At 33.2% G+C, this 19,317-nt stretch overlaps 1 protein-coding gene across 2 annotated transcripts in view; it reads right to left on the bottom strand.

Annotated features, from left to right (window-relative positions):
- The window catches only part of LOC126810834 (protein kinase C-binding protein NELL1), a 68,732-nt gene extending 53,018 nt beyond the window's left edge, over positions 1 to 15,714 (bottom strand). For both annotated transcript variants that reach the window (XM_050536135.2, XM_050536136.2), the window contains exons 1-2: positions 15,316 to 15,714; positions 2,037 to 2,162 (exon numbers count right to left, since the gene is read on the bottom strand). In XM_050536135.2, coding sequence (XP_050392092.1) covers positions 2,037 to 2,162; positions 15,316 to 15,382 — 193 coding nt within the window. In that variant the 5' untranslated portion in view covers positions 15,383 to 15,714. The remainder of the gene's footprint in view (positions 1 to 2,036; positions 2,163 to 15,315) is intronic.
- Between the last annotated feature and the right edge of the window lie 3,603 nt (positions 15,715 to 19,317).

Here is a 19,317-nt window from a genome sequence, read left to right as displayed (position 1 = left end):
TTGCACCAGAAGCCCTGTAATAACAACCTTCAAGCAATGGCTTCATTTAAATATTGTCAATTCACCACATTTACCAATACCTTACCATCAACAAGCAATCATCATATCATGTCTAACTGATGACTGTTGGTTGAGTTATGCAAGGTGGTTGGTATTTTGTATACATATAGTACTACTCAACAAGTCAAATAAGAGAAATGTGAAAACCAGAATTCTGGATATTTTGGGGTAATACTAACAACAGTTGATCAGTATATTAACTAGGTATTATTTTTTCACAACAATTTTACAATACATAACAAAGACGTTAGTTGTTATTAATAGTAGCATGATTTAAGAAAAGTGTGTAACATATCTCATTCTAAGACCAATATTACCCATTTAAAGCCGTTGATTTATATTTTTCAGACAGTATTTAATTTTTCACTGCTAAAACTTACTCTAATTGATTATTTAACTTTTAATCAAATAAACAAAATCAAAATATCAAAATAATCTCCCGCCATGGATTCAGTCAGATTAAAAAGAGGGCCATTAAAGTATTTTAGCAAAAAGGAGTCAGGTGACAAGGACTTGTTTGTATCATCTGCAGATGATAACAAATGTTTAACCATTTTAAATCATATCTTTGAAAATATTGAAATAATTGGTCCATTTCTGGACAGATACTATTTTAGTGATTAAACTTTCACATTATTTTAATTAGCAAGAGATTAAAAATCCTTCAAAAGACGAACAGAGACTTTAATTTTATGTTTTATATTTATGGTATGCATGAATAGGAAACGTAACAGCTATAACACCTCCATGGCAATGATTTTATTGCATGACAGAGATCTGAACAAGACTTTTTCCCTTACAACCATATTTTGATTTAAGGGAGAGTCATTTTCTTAGCACCAGAGCCTTTTTGCCATGTGGCATATTAGCCATAATGTTTGTCATCCTGCAGCTGGCCGATATGGTTGGTCTGTGGAGTAAATTTGCATGTTAGGATCATTTTTTGATGTTCCATGCTTCAAACAGTCGCATAGGAAAAAAAACATTTTGAAGCCTATAACTGGTGCACTTCTAACACAAGTCACAAATTTGATTTGACAGGTCTATTCTTAATCGGCTGTTTTTTTTGTCGGATTTAGCCGATTGATGTTTAATCCAGCCGATTGGTAAAACAATGACCAGCTACTATGGTATCATAAATCCTTCTACTTTCGACTAAATTACAACAGGTTAATTATTACTTGTTAATTAAAAAGTCAATCAACTTACTGTCCGCTACAACAACAGTAATACCTTAGTGAGAGAGAGAGAGAAATGGGGTTCAACGTCCACTCGACACAAACTAGGTCATTTCGGGACTAGCACATGGATTAATTTTTTTCAATAATTCGCTTGCGCGTAGGGGTCTTTAGCAGTGGGAGGGAACCGGAGGACCCGGAGAAAACCCACGAGGCTGGATAATACCTTAGTGAGAATCGGCCATGTGGTTCATAATCCGAGTAATTAGCACATGTAACGATAATTTTGAAAATCCGGTAAAAAAGCAAAACTAGCTTGCTGATTATTCATAATAGGTCCAGTAAGCTGTTATTGTGATATGCCACGTGGCAATTTGACAGGCATGAAATTTCAGCTTTTGAAAAACTAATGGAGATATCTGAACGAATTATTGAAAATTTCAGTCATTAATTTTCGGAAATGAAACTCTATTGTACTTTCAAACTGACATAATAAATCCAACAAGCCAAAATCTTGACCAATGCAAATGCTAATCTCTGCTTAACCTAAGCAAATATGCTCATCAAGGCTTTCCCCAATGAACAATTAAACCAAGTTTAGGCATTTTAGCTCAATTAGAAGCAGAGTTATTGTGTCTCAAAAAGTGTTATGGAAAGACAGATCTACACCATTTCAATGTGTTAGACAGAAGTTAAAGAGCAAAATCAGGTAAATTCTGAGTCAAGTTGGATTATGTTTTATGAACCCAGGTCCTGATTTAATTTATATAATGCGTAGTAATATATTCTAATACTTACCATCCAATTCAATAGCCAGTGTATTGTTATTAGGTCCTGAGGTAAATTTATATGTACTCCCATCTGATGTATTGAGAGTCTCGATGAGGTTAATAACATCACGTGGCTCCACGTTTAAGCTAAACCCTGAAAATAAATACAAAAGTTATATTTTAATTACAGACATGGACTCAATGAAAAACTCACTAGGAACATAAGGAGTAATGCCATTAACATAAGTGCTAATATAATAAGCATTTTCATTAACAATCCTGAGAAAGATTCGCCAGAGCGTCTTCTCACCAAACAAAAACTCCAGAATATTTTATTTTGTAATCACAACTTCATTTATGTAACCATATCCTTTTGCACATTCTTCTTAGTGCAGATACTGTTATTTCCCCTATAAACTTCTTTTGTTGAAATATCTCTAAATGCCAAAGTTAGTAGCTAGCATTACATTGTAGGAATTCCTTTGTTTTGGGTTGTTTTTTTGTTTTTTTTTCAAAAAATAATCAATTAACAAAATGAACATTCTTCAATTTTTGTTTTTAATTAATATTGTATAGATCTGAATCTGAAGTCTCGAGACACCTTTAAATAAATATACACTGGTTGATAAAATACACATATTTCTTTGTTTAAGCTATATATATATCCCTTCTACAATTAGATAACCCTGTCATTCCACAAAAGATATGACACACAAAGAGTATCTTGAATGTTAACTCAATTAAACAATACAAAAGAGGTTTATTTATAGGGAGCGAATTTGAAAACAAAAGGAACTATATTATTTCAAAATGAATAAGAAACACTCATTAATTATTTTTTCAGGTTATATTTATGACACCAAATATCTATTCTGTCTGGCTAGTTAGTACATGTATTTGAGTTAGCACCATCTGTTGAACTTGTTTGTACCATTGTCCATCTCGATTTTCACAGAAAAAAATAAATATGTTTGCTTTACTTATGAACCGAAGAGAGTCGCCAGATGTTGAGCACAATATCATCACCATTATCTTATGTTTTACATTCTTTTACATACATCCATACATAAACTTACAGTTTTGTCCCCAGCTAAAAATATACCTTATGAAATGTGAACAGGAAACTACTTGTGTCAGCCATTAACTTTTATTACCCTACACACATGTATTCTATTACATTATTAGAAAATCATCATATTTTACTGTAGTATTACGCTCATGTCTGAAATAACAGTGCTATCTTACATTTTGAAGCATAACTTGCGGTCATTCACCTAAATAATAATAATCATCAGATAGCATGAATAAAAGAAAATGTTATGGTCTGATATGTGCCAAAACGAAACCCTTGGGATATAAACATATATTGTAAGTTTTATGGACAGGGGAGAGGGCATAATACATCCACATTAAAATGTGGGAGTATAATAAAGTAAGCACACAAGGTATGAAATGAACAGAATGAAAATGCCCTGAAGAGCAACTTATTTAGGCTACCATTGAGGGCAAAGAGTTGGTTGATCATAATTAAAAATGTCAAAATAAAACCCAAATGTCAAGATAAATGCAAAGTTGTAAGCAATGGAACTTTGACTATCTTATTACACGACCAATAAAATATACCTTGATTGGAACAGAAGGACCCATCATGTCACTTAATATGCCATAAAATCTCATTCATATCGCTTTATTTCTAATCCTTTTACACATCTCAGTTGTTTCTTATTTTATTTTTGTGAATGGTTTATATATCAGACTGTATAATCACATAGATCTACTTCCTGTTAATAGGATAGTCGACATTTATTGCACCCATTTGAGTAGAACTAACAAGAAAACCAGTAAATGGTATAGTCACTGAATATATCTATCAGAACCAAAAGCATTTACCATTCCTTTATGTACTACTGGTAGTTAGATTTTGATTAGGGCATAAAATTATAAATCTGTAACCTTTGCTGGGTTCACCTGGGGTCTTATAAATGACATTAATCTTTTTGTAAAGCATTCAGCAATCAAACTTCACCAGAAAATGCTCTTGATCCATCCGAGTCATGGTACTGATGTAAAAAAACTAGACTCAAGAGTTTCATCACTCTCACCCAATTAGAATTGAAGTTTGAGCATTCTACCCCAATTCAAAAGATGTTTATTGTGTACCAAAGTCTCAACCAATTAAATTGAAGTCTCTACCGTGTACTTTACAAGAAAATACTCTGGGTATTGATGTAATGAAACTATACAGCAAGTTTCACTACTCTCAATTAGAATAAAGGTTATCGTGTCCTAAGTCTTGACCAATCAAACTGCTTAACCTGAACAGAAAGTGCTTATTATTGAACTTAGTAAAGGTTTTGATATAATGAAACTATATACAAGTCTCACTTAGACCATACATTTACCTTATTTTCTTAATATAAGTATCAAATGGTATGGATAGTAGTAGTGGAGAGGGCATTGTTAAGCCATGGTAACTTTTGTCCCAATCATTTTTGTACTGGCTGTAATCTCTGTATTGGTCTAATAAAATATGTTTAAATCAATAGGGATAGATCATTAAAATACAAAATCATATCCTAATATGCCTATTAATGCAGAATATTTACTGTAATCTAACAAAAAAAACATAAGAAAAATGGCAAAGTGTGAGAAATTTTCTTTCAACTGTAGAAAAGAAAAAAAAAGATCTAATATTATCACAAGTTTATCTGTTTAATGTCAAATTATTTCATAAATAAAACGGTTTTTAGATATGTTATTATTAACTATTTACTCTATAACGTTGAATTTGATAGCAAAAAAGTAAGATGCAATGAAAATTTTCTAACATGTTGCCTATGAGGTGTTGAAATATCCAGCTAAAAACATTTCTAAGGCGGTGAAAATATATATGCTGGTTTATCAATATGTGGGTTCATCTATATGTTGGCTATCTTTTGTTTGAATCATAATAAATTATAAACTATGGCAAGTAAAAATCTTTTCGGATGACTCTATGTATACTTGATCAACATTTCTAATGTACTTCACATATCTTACTTAACCTAAGTGCTTGAGAAGAGCATATAAAATATATTGGTTAGATAACTCTTTTAATAAAAGCATTAAATACATTAGTTTGCACTACTTTTACCCCACAAATGCATTTTCAAATGTATTTTTTTGTAACATAATGCATTGATTTACATTCCAGCACTTGGGTCTTGCGAGATATGATGTCATTGACATAAGCATGGTAAACATATTTTACATTTATCAATTTTTGATTACAAATGTGATGTATTTCAAATTTAGGGGTATTCTGATCTCATCTTGATAGGCCTACTTAAAAATTTATCTAAACTTCTACATATACGATACTTGGTCCTAATTTTTTGTTTCCGGTCATATAAACACGTCTGGCCACTTACTAGAACTGGATTGTGGGGGGGAGGGGGGGGGCTCGCCTAAATCAAAAATCCCACCATTTATTTAAAATTTCCATAAAAGTAAAACTGTAAATAGGAAAATAGTCTAATTTAAAAAATAGGTACATAAGAAAATTTCATATATGATATGTTATTTTTTAAGGGTTTACAAGAAAAGTTGTAAATGTGGGTGTATATAAACAGGTTTTTGTAAGTATTGTAGGTTTTAATTAGTATGAACTGTCGGTGTCAAAGACATTCATCTTTTACTTTTAACCAAAGAGACTATAAATGTTGTTTATGGGTGAAGTACCTGGTACTACACAGTTGATAAAACAATGATATCCATCAAAACATGTTATAGACTAACTGATCTCATTTGTCCTGTCATTGTCAATCAAATAATAAAACAACAAATCACAGTACTCAACAAGATACCCTGTCACTTGTTAAATTCAATGTTGTAATGTAAGACAAACTGTAATGATTGTGGTGCTTTCTATATCATGGTACTTTGTACATAACAAAACCACTAATCATGATCAGGGCATTTTCATGAAGTACTGGTTACTTGCATTATCAGCTCGTTAACGATAGCTATACATGTACATACTATTTGTAGTAAGGTGTTGTTTCTGATTATTAATCTTCCACTGTTTACCCACCCCTTAAACTACATTTGAACAGATCTGAATAAGCACCACCCAAACAACACACCTGTTGTATTTGGTTTAAGCCCCATCAGGCAGTTTAGGGGAAGAAGGTGAAAATATAAAAGGTTAACAGACAACACATGACAGACAGCTTCTTGTGTCTAAGGACCTCCCAAAACGGGGGAGCTGAGAGTTAGACACAAATATTTTTTAAAGTACTATGATTTGCACCTTTGATGTTGCTGCTATGAATTATGCTGGTTATGGAGTCTCCTTCCATGAAGCGCATTAAATTTGTTTTGGTTTATTATGTTCCTATTGCTTAATCATAATTCACAATCACACCAGTATTGAGATCATCTCAGATTAATGCAAACATTGCAAAGAGAGGCAAAAATTTAATATGAACAATTTTCAGCACAGTTTGATGACACAGTGCTGATTGAGTCAAGGTATATTTTTGAGGGAGCCACCGCGGCACAGTGAGTAAGGTGCCGGGTGACTAACCAGGCGTTTTAATGGTGCAGGACGGAGGTCCCGTGTATACTTGGAAATTGATGAAGAGTAGGCAGAAATGGTGCTGTCCATTCAAAATTTAATGTCCTCCTTTTCTGCTCTAATGAAGACGGGCATACAGTGTGCTATGAGGGAAATTTTGCCCGGACAGCAGCACTGACCTACTCTTATATCGAATTCCAACTTCAAGGGATCTTTTACGTGCACACCAATGTGTACAGGGGATCTCGTTTTTTCATCCCATCCAAATGACTATACATTATCTCTTGCCAGACCTTCTGTCTTGCATGACTGACAAGGTGGAACCACACCAGAAAATCTTGATGAACTTTCTCGGCCAACGCAGGGATCGAACACAGGACCTCCAGGTTAGCGAGCCAACGTCTTGCTCCCTGAGCCATGGTGTATAGCCTTTTGATAATACTGATTATGATGTATCACTGTATGATGACTTGCCAACTTAATTTCAACAATCTCATTTGTGAGAAAATTCTGTTGATCAGAATAAAATAGGAATGCACCACTCACAATTCAAATGCATTTATGAAAAGTTGATCATTCTTATGGTGTCATGCTGTGAATCAATTCTCTAGGAGAAATAGTCATTTCTGGTTTCTTTTAAATAATAGGGGTTGCAATTACAGCGTTACGTGAGGCAGTTTTACAATTATCCTGGCAATGATAGAGTTTGATAACTAGATTTATTATTCATGCAATGCATTAAACGAGGGAATACCTGATTAGAAGAAGGAACAAACTCTACATATATCTTTCATCTTTACTAACAAAAAAATACCATGTACAAAAAAAACCAAATCAATCGACAAAAATAAATGTAGGGTATTTGTAATAAAACACAACACAAGGTACATGTATATAGGTATATCTATTTCTCCGTTAATTAATATCGATGTTTCATAACACATCCTGGTTAAGTTTTCATTAACTTGAAAACGTGACCTGCATGTGCTACAAAACCTTGTTATTAAATAACAGAGAAGTAGTTATATCCATATATACATGTACCTTGTGTTCTGTTATGAATAGTTAACCATACTTCTAGATGTCATTTAAAGAACTGAAATGTAGGCTGTTCAATGCCCCTCATAGCTCCTATGACCCTGAACCACAAAACAAGTGAAAACCATGATACATCTTTTGATTATTTTTTGGTATGGTCTTGTATATAAAAATAGTAAATTGACCATTATCTGTAGTTTATATTAAAAAAAATTAGAGTGGGTGTAAGTGAAATAATGATTTATATACCAAGTAAATCAACACAGATGTAGTTCCTACATGTTTAATGTAGACAGATAAGGTACAGAAATAATAAAGAGAAAACAAAAAAACCCTAAATATCATTGGAGTAGGTCTAAAAACTTTATCTGACCGATAAGGTGATGTTACCACTAAAGTTTGATAGTCTGATAGGGAAAAAAAACCAAGGTGATAAGGAAGCATGGAAGGCAATTTAACAAGATTTCTATGTACCCTCTATATACTTAACTTGGTGAACCTAGAAGGTGTAGGTCTTGTCTACAGAACAGTATGTCTAGATGATAAGCATACTGATTACTGGGATTAGTTTTTGTATCTCTTCTTTTGAAGTGAGGGGTGTTTGTCGTCACCTTAATCTTTTTTCATCATATATCATTTCCGATTGCTACTGTTTTCTGGTGCTACCTAAACTCTATAGAACTTTTTGGAATGAAAATCAAAAATAATAAGGAAAGCAATTGGATTCACTTATCTGGCAAGTAAAGGTGTTTTTAATTCTACTTAACCCTTTCATAATATCCCCAACCTTACTTGAGACTATTAACATGTCTGTGGCATCAGCATTGCCAGTCTGACGAAAAAATGAATAAAGGGAAGTGTGGCTCATGATTACTAAAGTATTGGAGAAAAACATATTTCTTAATACATGTACATGACTATCATTTTGGTCATGATGTACTGTAAATGAAGTTGATGGGAGCATAAAGGATCCCTAAATAACAGCTACTCCAATACCTGTCTGACCCCAAAGCAGGTTATCCAGAAAAATGACATACTTTATGTAATTTTTCTGTAAGGTGCTATATTTAATTGTGTTATACTAGGAATGGTTTCTTACTTCAGTTATCAAAAGAAAAGGAAAGGGTTTTTCCTATGGGTTTCAAAATAAAATTTTTGTAAAATGTTACCTCATTTTTGTGTTATATATGGAATGACTCAAGTGTCAACGACTTCAGTTTTTAGAAGAAAAGGGTCGAAAACAGAATCTCCATTCAGACATACAGATGGGTGAGGTAGATATACAGTAGATACACCAATACAAGCTGGAGACATCATGTATGCACTTTGATTTGATGTAGATCTACATATGACTAAACCATAATTTAAACTATTACTTTGACATTTATTAACAAAACAAGACCATAATCAACTTTCGATGGCATCGGATACTGGAGATTTTAACTAGATTAGAACGGTTCACCATTTAAAAATTTAATTTAAAAATGGGAAAGCGAGGCTAAGTCTCGAATATACCAGTACCCTGGTTACCACTATGCAAACATCTTGTCAAAACTACAAACAATGATAATTTAACTAAGAATGAAATAATTTGAATGAAATTTTCAACATTTTCATTTTACATTATCTATTTTTGAGCTATTATAACAAGAATGTTGAGTTCTTTATCTAAATCTTACATAATGTATCTTTAAACTACACACTATTTAATTCAGTTTGACATACATTTTTGTAGGAAAACTCTAATATTATAATAATGATCGTATTCTGTTTATGTAATACATATTACATAATAAATGTTGTAAATAATTCATTCAGCACAGGGTTAATTGATACCATTTTATTTGTTAATAAGCATTTATATATTTCACCACAATATAATATGTAGATTATGAATGAGTAATACTATTTCCCAACTGAATGACAAAAAATATGTGTACAAAGAATGTCATCTATTGGTGTGCCCCATTCATGAAAATAAATGATCTATTTTTCAAATGGACTTTTGCACTCTCAGTATTAATGTAAGTCTTTGATATAGCAGGTTATGAGCTTTTACACATTATATTAAGATCATGTAAGTAGCCCAGGGAGTGAATTACTTGGATGGAATTACTATTTTCAAATCACTGTTTTCTACTAGCATTGGTCATTTCTTTCGATCTTTCCTCCCTTCTGCATAGAATAAAATATGTTTGTTTGTATTAATTAAACAAAGTCTGTCAGCAGGGTTGTTTTGTGCAAAGTATTTCATCCTGTTTGTTTGGAAAGAACTTAAATCTGGTTTATTTGGAGGAAATCTGGTTTATTTGGAGGAAATCTGGTCATATTAAAGGTAAAAAAATAAAGTATGGTAGTTTTATAGGATGGTAGTTTATTTGTAGTTTGTCTGGTTGATTTGCACAGTAATGTCTTCATCATGTGTTTTGAGCAGGGGAAATACACTTCAACTAAAGAAAAGTGTGGTTTATTTACTGCAAAGTTGTTTGTTCATAGTAAAATGAACACTAATAACAAGATATGATGTTCGATTCAGAAAAACATTTAGCACATACAAGTAGAAGTCAAAGTTGTGCCATTGCACCGTTTGTGTTGTTTTCACTAACTTACCATCACTACTGGTACATGTATAACATCAAACTTACATAGTATAAGGTGAACTTATAGAATGCAAGATATATTTTAGGGTTTCGTGAGCACTTTCTACCAGTGCATGGAAATGTCACCCCCCCCCCCCCATCCCAAAGGAAAAGTTCTCTCTAATTATTGTTACGTCTGATCAACTCCCCCACCCCTAGGAATTATAGATACATGGTTAAACCTATCATGATACTAGTTTGTAATGGAAAAAGAAACCCACAATCTTAAAACGCTTTAAAGTGAGAATTTACACCTAAATCTGTCCACAAATTCCCAGGTAATATTAGCTGATTGTGTAAGCTTTCAGTAGGTGAAGACAGTTACACACATTCTGTTAACACCTCTTTAATATAATAAATAGTTTTACTAGAATGTTAGGTAGATAAAATATTTCTACCCCTGTTTTAGATTAAGACTATCTACATTAGAATTTCATCACTTTTACTGAAATGGTAGAAAGACATACCACTGTTGTGTTTCTAATACTATACATGTATTTAACGATGCATTATTCAAGGGCTAAATTTGCCTATTGCAGGTCTTTCTTTAGGCCTTAAATGTTATGTAAATTATTATTGAGACATGTATTAACATGACAAGACCATAATCAACTCTCTATGGCATCGGATGGCTTCGATTTTAAGTAGATCAGAATAGTTCAGCTGTTTAATGATTTAATTTAAAAATGGAGAAGCAAGGCTAAGTCTCGAATAACCAGAACCGTGATCACAATAATAAACAATCAATGCACACATCTTGTCAAAACTACAAACAGTGATAACTTTGCTCAGAATAAAGTAATTTGAATGAAATTTTTCGTAAAAAAGTAGTCTTGATTATCCCGACCTGTCAATCAGACATAGAATGGTCGATAGACTGGTTAAGCGAGACTAATTTTAAAACAAGGGCACGTAACCTATCTTTTACTCAAAAGTGTCTGGATGTTATGGACGACACTTGGAACCAGTTTTCAGTCTATTATTTATAGATGATTTATGGACATGGTCATAGCTTATTAAGTACAACATGATCGTTTATTTAGTGACTATGATTGTGTGAAACTGATTTGAGGCTTGGTATATATATAAATATTGTGGCGTAATTGTCGAGATATTTGGAGATATTTATTTATGGTGGGTCACCCTACTTGATAGCTAATATTATCGAAGAAGCTTCTTTGTTTCATTACTTTAAATAATGCATACAAATCTCAGGGCACTCACAAGATTCTACCATGTGAAACAAGGGAGGTAACTCATGAAATAATTAACAGAAATTGATTAAAATAAAATGGCGTCTTCGTCTCACTTTTATAAACAAAACATGTCAATTTTTTAGAAGATCAGATGATAAATGTAGAGTGTTCATAAGAAATAGTGGACGAAGGATGGACGTGTATTACATTTTCATGTGGGCATATAAAAAGTACATTATTCCTCAAATCGACCCTAAAACTTAATTTATATTATTCTCACACAAACTATATTTTAATTTTATTTGTCAGAATGTTTATGCTTAAAATGAATTGTTATGGACTCGAGAACTTTTGCCTGTACACACGCAAAATAAGAAATTAAGTTCAGAATAATGTTGAAAGAATAGAAATTTTATTGATCATGTCCAAGATAAAACACTATGAGTGGTTATTACAGGTAGGCTGGAAGCTGAGAGAATAATCTACTATTAACGGGCAGTCATTTAAAAGTAAAATCATTAGGAGTAGACGTTGATATATATGTTGTAAACTTGGATCCAACACAGTAGACCAGACATATAGATTTAAACTCAATCAATATCAGACTACTTATAAGACAGAGCTACAGTATCTATAAACGATTAATTAGTTAGAATCTTTGTAAAACTCTCCAGACACCCCAAAATAAGAAAAATATTATCTCGAAGATAATATAATATCTGAAAGATGAAGAAAAATAAGTGACAATAGCCTTTCTAAACTGATGGCCTGTAGATGGAAAATTTTTGTCCCTATCATTATTATAAACTGGCAGAAAATCCAATAAGAAAACCTTTGTAATCTAGTTACAATAATAAGTACCATTAGTCTGGCAAATAGCGATATAATATTCTCAATGAAGAGCCTCACAAATACTAACAAGAAGCACACTACTGATGTTATATATACCCATAATATCAATCCAGCAAATGCATTAAATTAGGAGGGAGGGTTGTAAAAGACAGGGGTCACAAATAAAGTGAGGATGAAAGCGTTGCTAGGGCGGGTTTCCCTTGTAAGAAAGATTGCTTGTGGGGGGGGGGGGGGAGGGGGGGCGTGTAACCACTTATGCCAGAGTCTGTATGTTAATAGGGTTAGGTTTGAAAATAAAGTGAGGACATTTAAACAAGCATAACACATGTAATATGAAAGTGCTGGGGCAAACTCCCCTAGCTCTATACAAAAGATTGGAAGATCAGAGGAGCAGCCACTAGGGTCCCCGTTTGCATATGTTACTAGGATTGGATTTACACTTAAGGCAAATTGGAATACTGGCCACTTGCTTTACCTGTACTTTTAACTTTCAATTTCAAAACAATTTCCAATTAAATTGACCTCAATATAATTCAAGACTAAATTTATTTTTCAGCATAAAGAAATCTAGATCAAGGTTTTTCTTTATGATTATCCTTGGGATTAATTTTATATCCCCTGCATCTCCTGTCTGTATCTATTGTATAGAGTAATTCAATCCTCCCTAATCTCTTAGACAATACACACTGATTACCTACAGTACAATATAATATATTGTAGTGTAGATAATCAGTGTGTATTGTGTAAGAGATTAAAGAAACAAAACAAGTGATTTTTATATGTATAAACATAAAACCAGGAACAAATAGCATTAACGTGAAAACCTAGATTTGTGTTTAGTCTCACTGTCACTACCAATCTAATCCTACATCAATTTATCTTTATTTATCACTCCACACAATATCACAGATAAACCATTCACATCTACAGATTGCCAACACCAGCCTAGTTTTCTTCAGATCTACAGTCTCTCTCATTTTTACAGCATGTAATAAATCTTGTATGATTATATTAATCTTACTGTACAATTGATTATACAACTCTTCCTACTGCTGAGAATCTTTCTCAACAGATTCCAAAATAAAAATTTATAAATAATTTTTTTGATTATACAACTCTTACTGCTGCTGAGATGATGTCCTTTAACCAATCTTTCTCAACAGATTCCAAAATAAAAATTTATAATTTTTTTTTAGCCGACTGATCTATGGATGCATTTCTACCTATCAGTCATTGAGTTTCAACCTAAAGAATTCTTTGACTTGCATAGCAATGTGTACATGGTTGGGTGGATTTCAGTTTTCATGCCATAGACAAACAGATAGATCCACTATCACATCGATTATGCTTGAAAAATCTACGTTTTGTTCCTCTATCCACTGGAGATATTCAGGAAAGAAAACCATGGAACCTTCAATGTCTTTATGACCCAGACTGACCGATCAGTCATCGGGTCATCTCCATCAATGTCAATGAAACATTAGATACTGACAAAATTATAATATATGACTTTCACAGAGATTCTTCAAAACTAGTTTAAATGATATTATCTTTTAATCATAAAGTAAAATGTCACTTTTTGGTGTTTTTCATTTTCAATTATAACTTGCTTTAAACATTCTAATGAAAAACTTTCTTGGCAATGATTGGTACTAAATACAGAATAATCTACTCTTACTGTTCTTTTAGGACACAGAGCCCAAGCCCTTTACTTTAATAACTCTCAGTCAATAAATGCATCTACTTATACTTAAACCATCCAGTTTGACTGTAGATGATGAAACTACAATGATTTCACTGCAAAGCACATATACATGTAGGCCTACACCCTCTAATTTATTCATTATATTCTTTACAAATGAAAATCAATTGTAAGCTGTAATTTAATCAGCAATATAGGAATTGTGCAACTGCATTCAGGTAGAACAAATGTTATCGATTCTGTTGTATTAGAATTATTTGTCCTACATAATGAGTCCTTATCGACCAACAAGACTACCAAGTGAATAGGAAATATTTCAAATAAGGCATCTTGATCTATGCATTATAGTAAAAGTAAATTTAAATTGTGTATAAATGCACGTGTGCATTCTGTGCTAGCACTGAATCTGTAACGGTAACGTGATGTACTACAAATCTATTTTATTCATTTGAAGTAAATAAGACTAATGGTGCACCAATAATGCCAATATAGAAAAAGGATCAGTTAAATGCAAAACTATGAGCTTGCCTTTTTGTGGGGAAAAGATTGTGCTCCAAAATTGGACAATTATTGCTGACTTACATCTAAAACCCCATACCTAACCCTAACCGCAAATAAAAGGGAGTCACGTCAACCGAATAAGTACATTACTACATTCAGAATACGGAAACACCACGTGCTCGTATTTTCTGTGCGAATATATTAGTAATTTATTTAATTGCGTTGCCTCTAGCTCTTAGCACTGTATATTGACAAACCCTTCCTGGCTATAAATGGTTTAAAATTTTAAAGCATTGTTCTTTTCAAGCATGGGAATGCCGCGAATGCGCCGTAATTCGACAGGATAACGGTGTCTGTTAGATTACGTCAGTGCCAAATATATAACTGAATCATTCCAACATAGCAGACCCCATTCCGTCGCCAGCTTACAGTATTGTATTAATATTGTATTAGCAAAATAAATTGGAAATATAAAAAAATCAACAGCGTGTTATCAATAAAACAGTGAACAGTGCCAATTTTGCATATACATGTAATTGTGTAAGCAATATTACTGTGTCAAAAAAATGAATCCTGAAAATTCCCGAAAAATCGTAATTCTTTTCAAGGTTGTTATTTGCAGATTTTGCGAGTGTAAAATAAAAAGATCAATACAATAAAATAAAAACGAAGTGTCAAGTATAAAAACAATAATATGTAAATAAACATAAAATTAGGTCGACTGTAAATCGATTGTCGCCGGAATCTTTGAACAAGTGTCTCTCAGGTAATGTTTAAAATGCTACCTGTGTAAGCTATTGATATAAATTATTTTTACTTACCCTGTAAGAAACATCCAATAAGAAAGATTACACTATAAACAATGAAGCCGTATCTAGCTGGTCCCATTCCCGTTTAAACTGCGAAAACTGGAGTCTTTTCCTTGCATAAAACATTCTTCCATAGGCATTAATCCTTGTTTAACACCCTCCAACACATTACTCAACAGACGATGAATATCTGACTAGTCTGCTTAATCCTTCTGAACTGAAACAGGTGAGATCTCAACTGTAGGGGAGTCAGCAGGTTCGAGCTGGCCAACCAAAAGGAAACCAGACATTGAAACCCGGTGTGTCTGTAACAGATATAAAATAGTATTAGTAGTAACAGTTACCATTTGTAGAAAATCGATACATTGCACCGGAATGCTCAGAACTTAGGCGAGCGTCTGAGATATCCACAACCTTACCGCCCCTATTACACGAAATGACGTTGTCTAAAAATCACGTAAGCGATCGCGACTAAGCTTATACTATAGAAAAGAGCAGACGATGTTAGTTGAATTGCGTGGGATGTTTTAGCTATCATCGTAACATCCAGACCTTTTTCTGTTAGTACGTTTCATCAGTTTCGCTAGGTGGTTCCTTTCATAAGTAATATTTTTTCAAGACAAATGACATAATAATGTACCTATATGTGTTATACATTGTCAATGGTGGCAGTATAGTACACAGTAGATGACATAGAACATGATTAATTATGATGATAAGTCAATGTAAATCTATTTTGGTTTCTCAGATAGATTACTTATGTGTACCTACATAGAAAACAAAATTTATTTATTAGTATCACACAATTGTGAACCAGTTATTAGTAAACATTTATTTCCCACAAAAATTTGAAATAAAAGAATTTGTTTATTACTTTCACTAAGCTGATATTTTCAGACTGATATCTGTGACAAAAATAAAAGTGTGGTTTATAAAACCTTAAGATACTTCGTGTCTTTGAAAATGTCAAAAAGTTAAATTATCTGTGGGGCGGAATGTTTAAGAAAACAATTTTTAAAATTCAAAACAATTACGATACATGTACTTAAAGATACATAATGGGAGATTCGATAACGAGTTGGCAGTTCTCACTATAATAATTAAAAACTAGATAACGTAAAGTCAATTTGCTGAAAATTTCATTCAAATTAATTCACTATGAACCGAGAACTAAGCGAATGAAATTTCTGCCTAGCCTCGGTCATCATTACAAAAATCAGTACGATAAACAGCATAGTCTCGATTATCCACTTAATCGTTTAATCGAGAAGGAAAGTTATGCAGTAAATCGGCTCACAATCCACTTAAGATCGCAGGCTAGCGATGCCATCTAGAGTTGATTATGGTCTGGATAGGTTAATTAATGTCTAATTAATAATTTAGATAACATTTCAGGCCTATAGAAAGACCTGCAATAAGCAGATTTAGCCCTTGCATAATGTATGTTTAAGGTACATGAAAACACTTTATCTTTTTCTAAAAGAAATATATATTGAACTGTTTTCTGAAAGAAACTTTGTAATGTGTGTGGCCAATAACTGTGTTGAGTAAGCTGTATATATATATATATTTATATATGGAAGTGGATATGGACGTTTCCGAAGTTCTGAATATTTCGCAACAGTAAATTATGTTATGGGAATCCCAAATAAAGCCACTTGCAATAATGGTCACGAGAACAACAAGTTTCAACATGTTGATAAAATCAGGAATTCCTAGAACTCTGCTACTAAATTTGAAGGTCTAAAAATACCGAAGACGCAATCGAATACGGTTGAAGTTAAAACCAAATACACCCCTTCACTTCGGAGTGGGTTTTTTCTGTTCTTTTGTTTGTTTAAAGTATGTGATAATTAAAATTCTCAATTTACCAAGGCCGCCTCCTGATGAGAAACCTGGGGGTTACCCAATGCTCCGCCTTGTATAATAATAAGTGATTTACATTATTTGAAGTTGTTTTTTCTTCTTCATATTTTGACACTACAATTCTTTTAATTACGTATGGGACTATAAGGCTGTGGATCATAGCACTTTTAGTCGGTCGATGCCAAGAATTTTCGGGAGAGTAATATTTTTTCCTGGAAAGTCAAACGGCGCTTCTCTGCATTGCCTATAAGACATGCGTTAATAGCTTACGTCAAAATGATTGGATCGAAAGTAATCAGGGTCTAGTAAGAGTTAGATGTGTACTTCGTCCCGAAATGTAAATATTATTCTTTAAACGTGGTTCTTGTGTCGCCACGAATGAAAACATTTTCTTCCACAAATCAACGTTTGTGAGGGGAAAAAAAAGAAAAGTTTATAGGGAATTTATCTATATTTTGGAACTTTTATAGTTTTGTCCCCCGACTTTTCCCTGATTACTTTCTGGGCTTGTCCAGTCATAATTACTTGTTAACGCTTGTTTTAAAAAGGTACATATCTATAGTCTCAGTAATGATCACCGCCTCCGGTCTTAAACCGATTGACTTTCACAGAAAAAAAGATGGATATGTTAAATCACTTTTAGACGTTTACTTTTCCGCGTTTAATTTGTGGTTCGCCAATCGTCTCCCCCTTGTTCATGTTCTCAAATGACGACAATAGCATTATATTCTGATTGATTTATGTTTCATTGATCTCATTGACATACTAAAAGACATATACATTTATGTGTGACTTCTATTTAAATTGTGTTGGTGGCTTAAGAAGGACACGTGTTTATTACTTCTCCCTGTTTGATAGATGAAGATTGATGGCATTTGATTGACCTCGGCGACCTTTTGGTTTTTGATATACCGATTCCCCTGTTCTCGTCAAGTTAGTGAGGTGTGGGGGCAGACACGCTTCATTGATACAAAACCATAGTGACGCTGTTAATACGTGGCGATAAGAGCTTTACTTTACCACTGACTGTTTCTACAACCTGTAGTTTAGATACCAATGGTTTTCTAATCTGAGGTCAAGCATTAACTCAAACGAGGCAGCGTTTGTTCTTTTAAAAAAAGAGAATTGGTCGAGAAAGGCATAGTGTGTCTTAACAACAATAATATCGAAAAGATAGACGATACAAGTACGATACTTATGATCAATGGTTAAACCGTTTATTCATGTGAACAGATGTACATGTATCTGATAATTTTAGTATGTTAAATATTAACAGCTGCAACCGCCTACAATGTTCCAGAATATATTCGTTATAAAATTAGTAGACACCGTGTGAAATCAAGCGAGGTTATTCTGGGCCTTTGGGCACATTTAGCCAATTCGCACTGATAAAAAATTACATACGTGTTGTCAACTCGGAAATAAGGTGTGTGTGTGTGTGTGTTTAGAATGAAACACTGTAATACCGAGGATTGTAAATTTCTGGTAACTTCACGGTAGCTTATGTCAGATGTATAGTTACGTCTGTTAGTAATGACATGTTATATCACGACTTGGTGTCAAGACTGTCGGCAATATAATATACTCTATGGTACCATAAAACCCGATAGAATCAAACTGGTGTAGTATTGTTGAATGGGCAACATGTCTCCATTCATTAAACAGTTGCCTGTCGTGAGATTCTGAGATCATGGTGAGGTGTTGATATAATTAAGATATAATACATATCAACGCTTGTTTCATAGACTAATGAAATCTATGTTCAGACACTTGAATATTTTTGCAGCGCTTTTTTACGGTGTCGTGCTATCAGGGAAAGGGGAATATGAGAGCGGGGGTAAAACGGCACCGCGTTTTTTTTGTTTTTTTTTTTAAAAAAAAAACACATGACGCCATTTTTTAAAAAGCGATTTACTTCATGGGGTGTGTCGCCTTTTTCGTTGCACGTCGTTGTATCCATGGATGGTTTTCGCATATAAAGTCGGCTCTTTATGCACGGTATTCGGACCAGTAAACCTTAATGAAGTGGGCAGGTGTTGTTGCCATCTGTGAAGTACCTTAGCAATTTATGTTCCGATAACTAGAAGGGTTTATTGTACATTAAAATTTACAACATTTAATATGAAATATGATTATCACAGAAACATA

This window comes from Patella vulgata, chromosome 2 (genome assembly GCF_932274485.2).
Source record: "Patella vulgata chromosome 2, xgPatVulg1.2, whole genome shotgun sequence".
NCBI lineage: Eukaryota > Metazoa > Mollusca > Gastropoda > Patellidae > Patella > Patella vulgata.
This window is presented reverse-complemented; position numbering and strand designations above follow the sequence as displayed.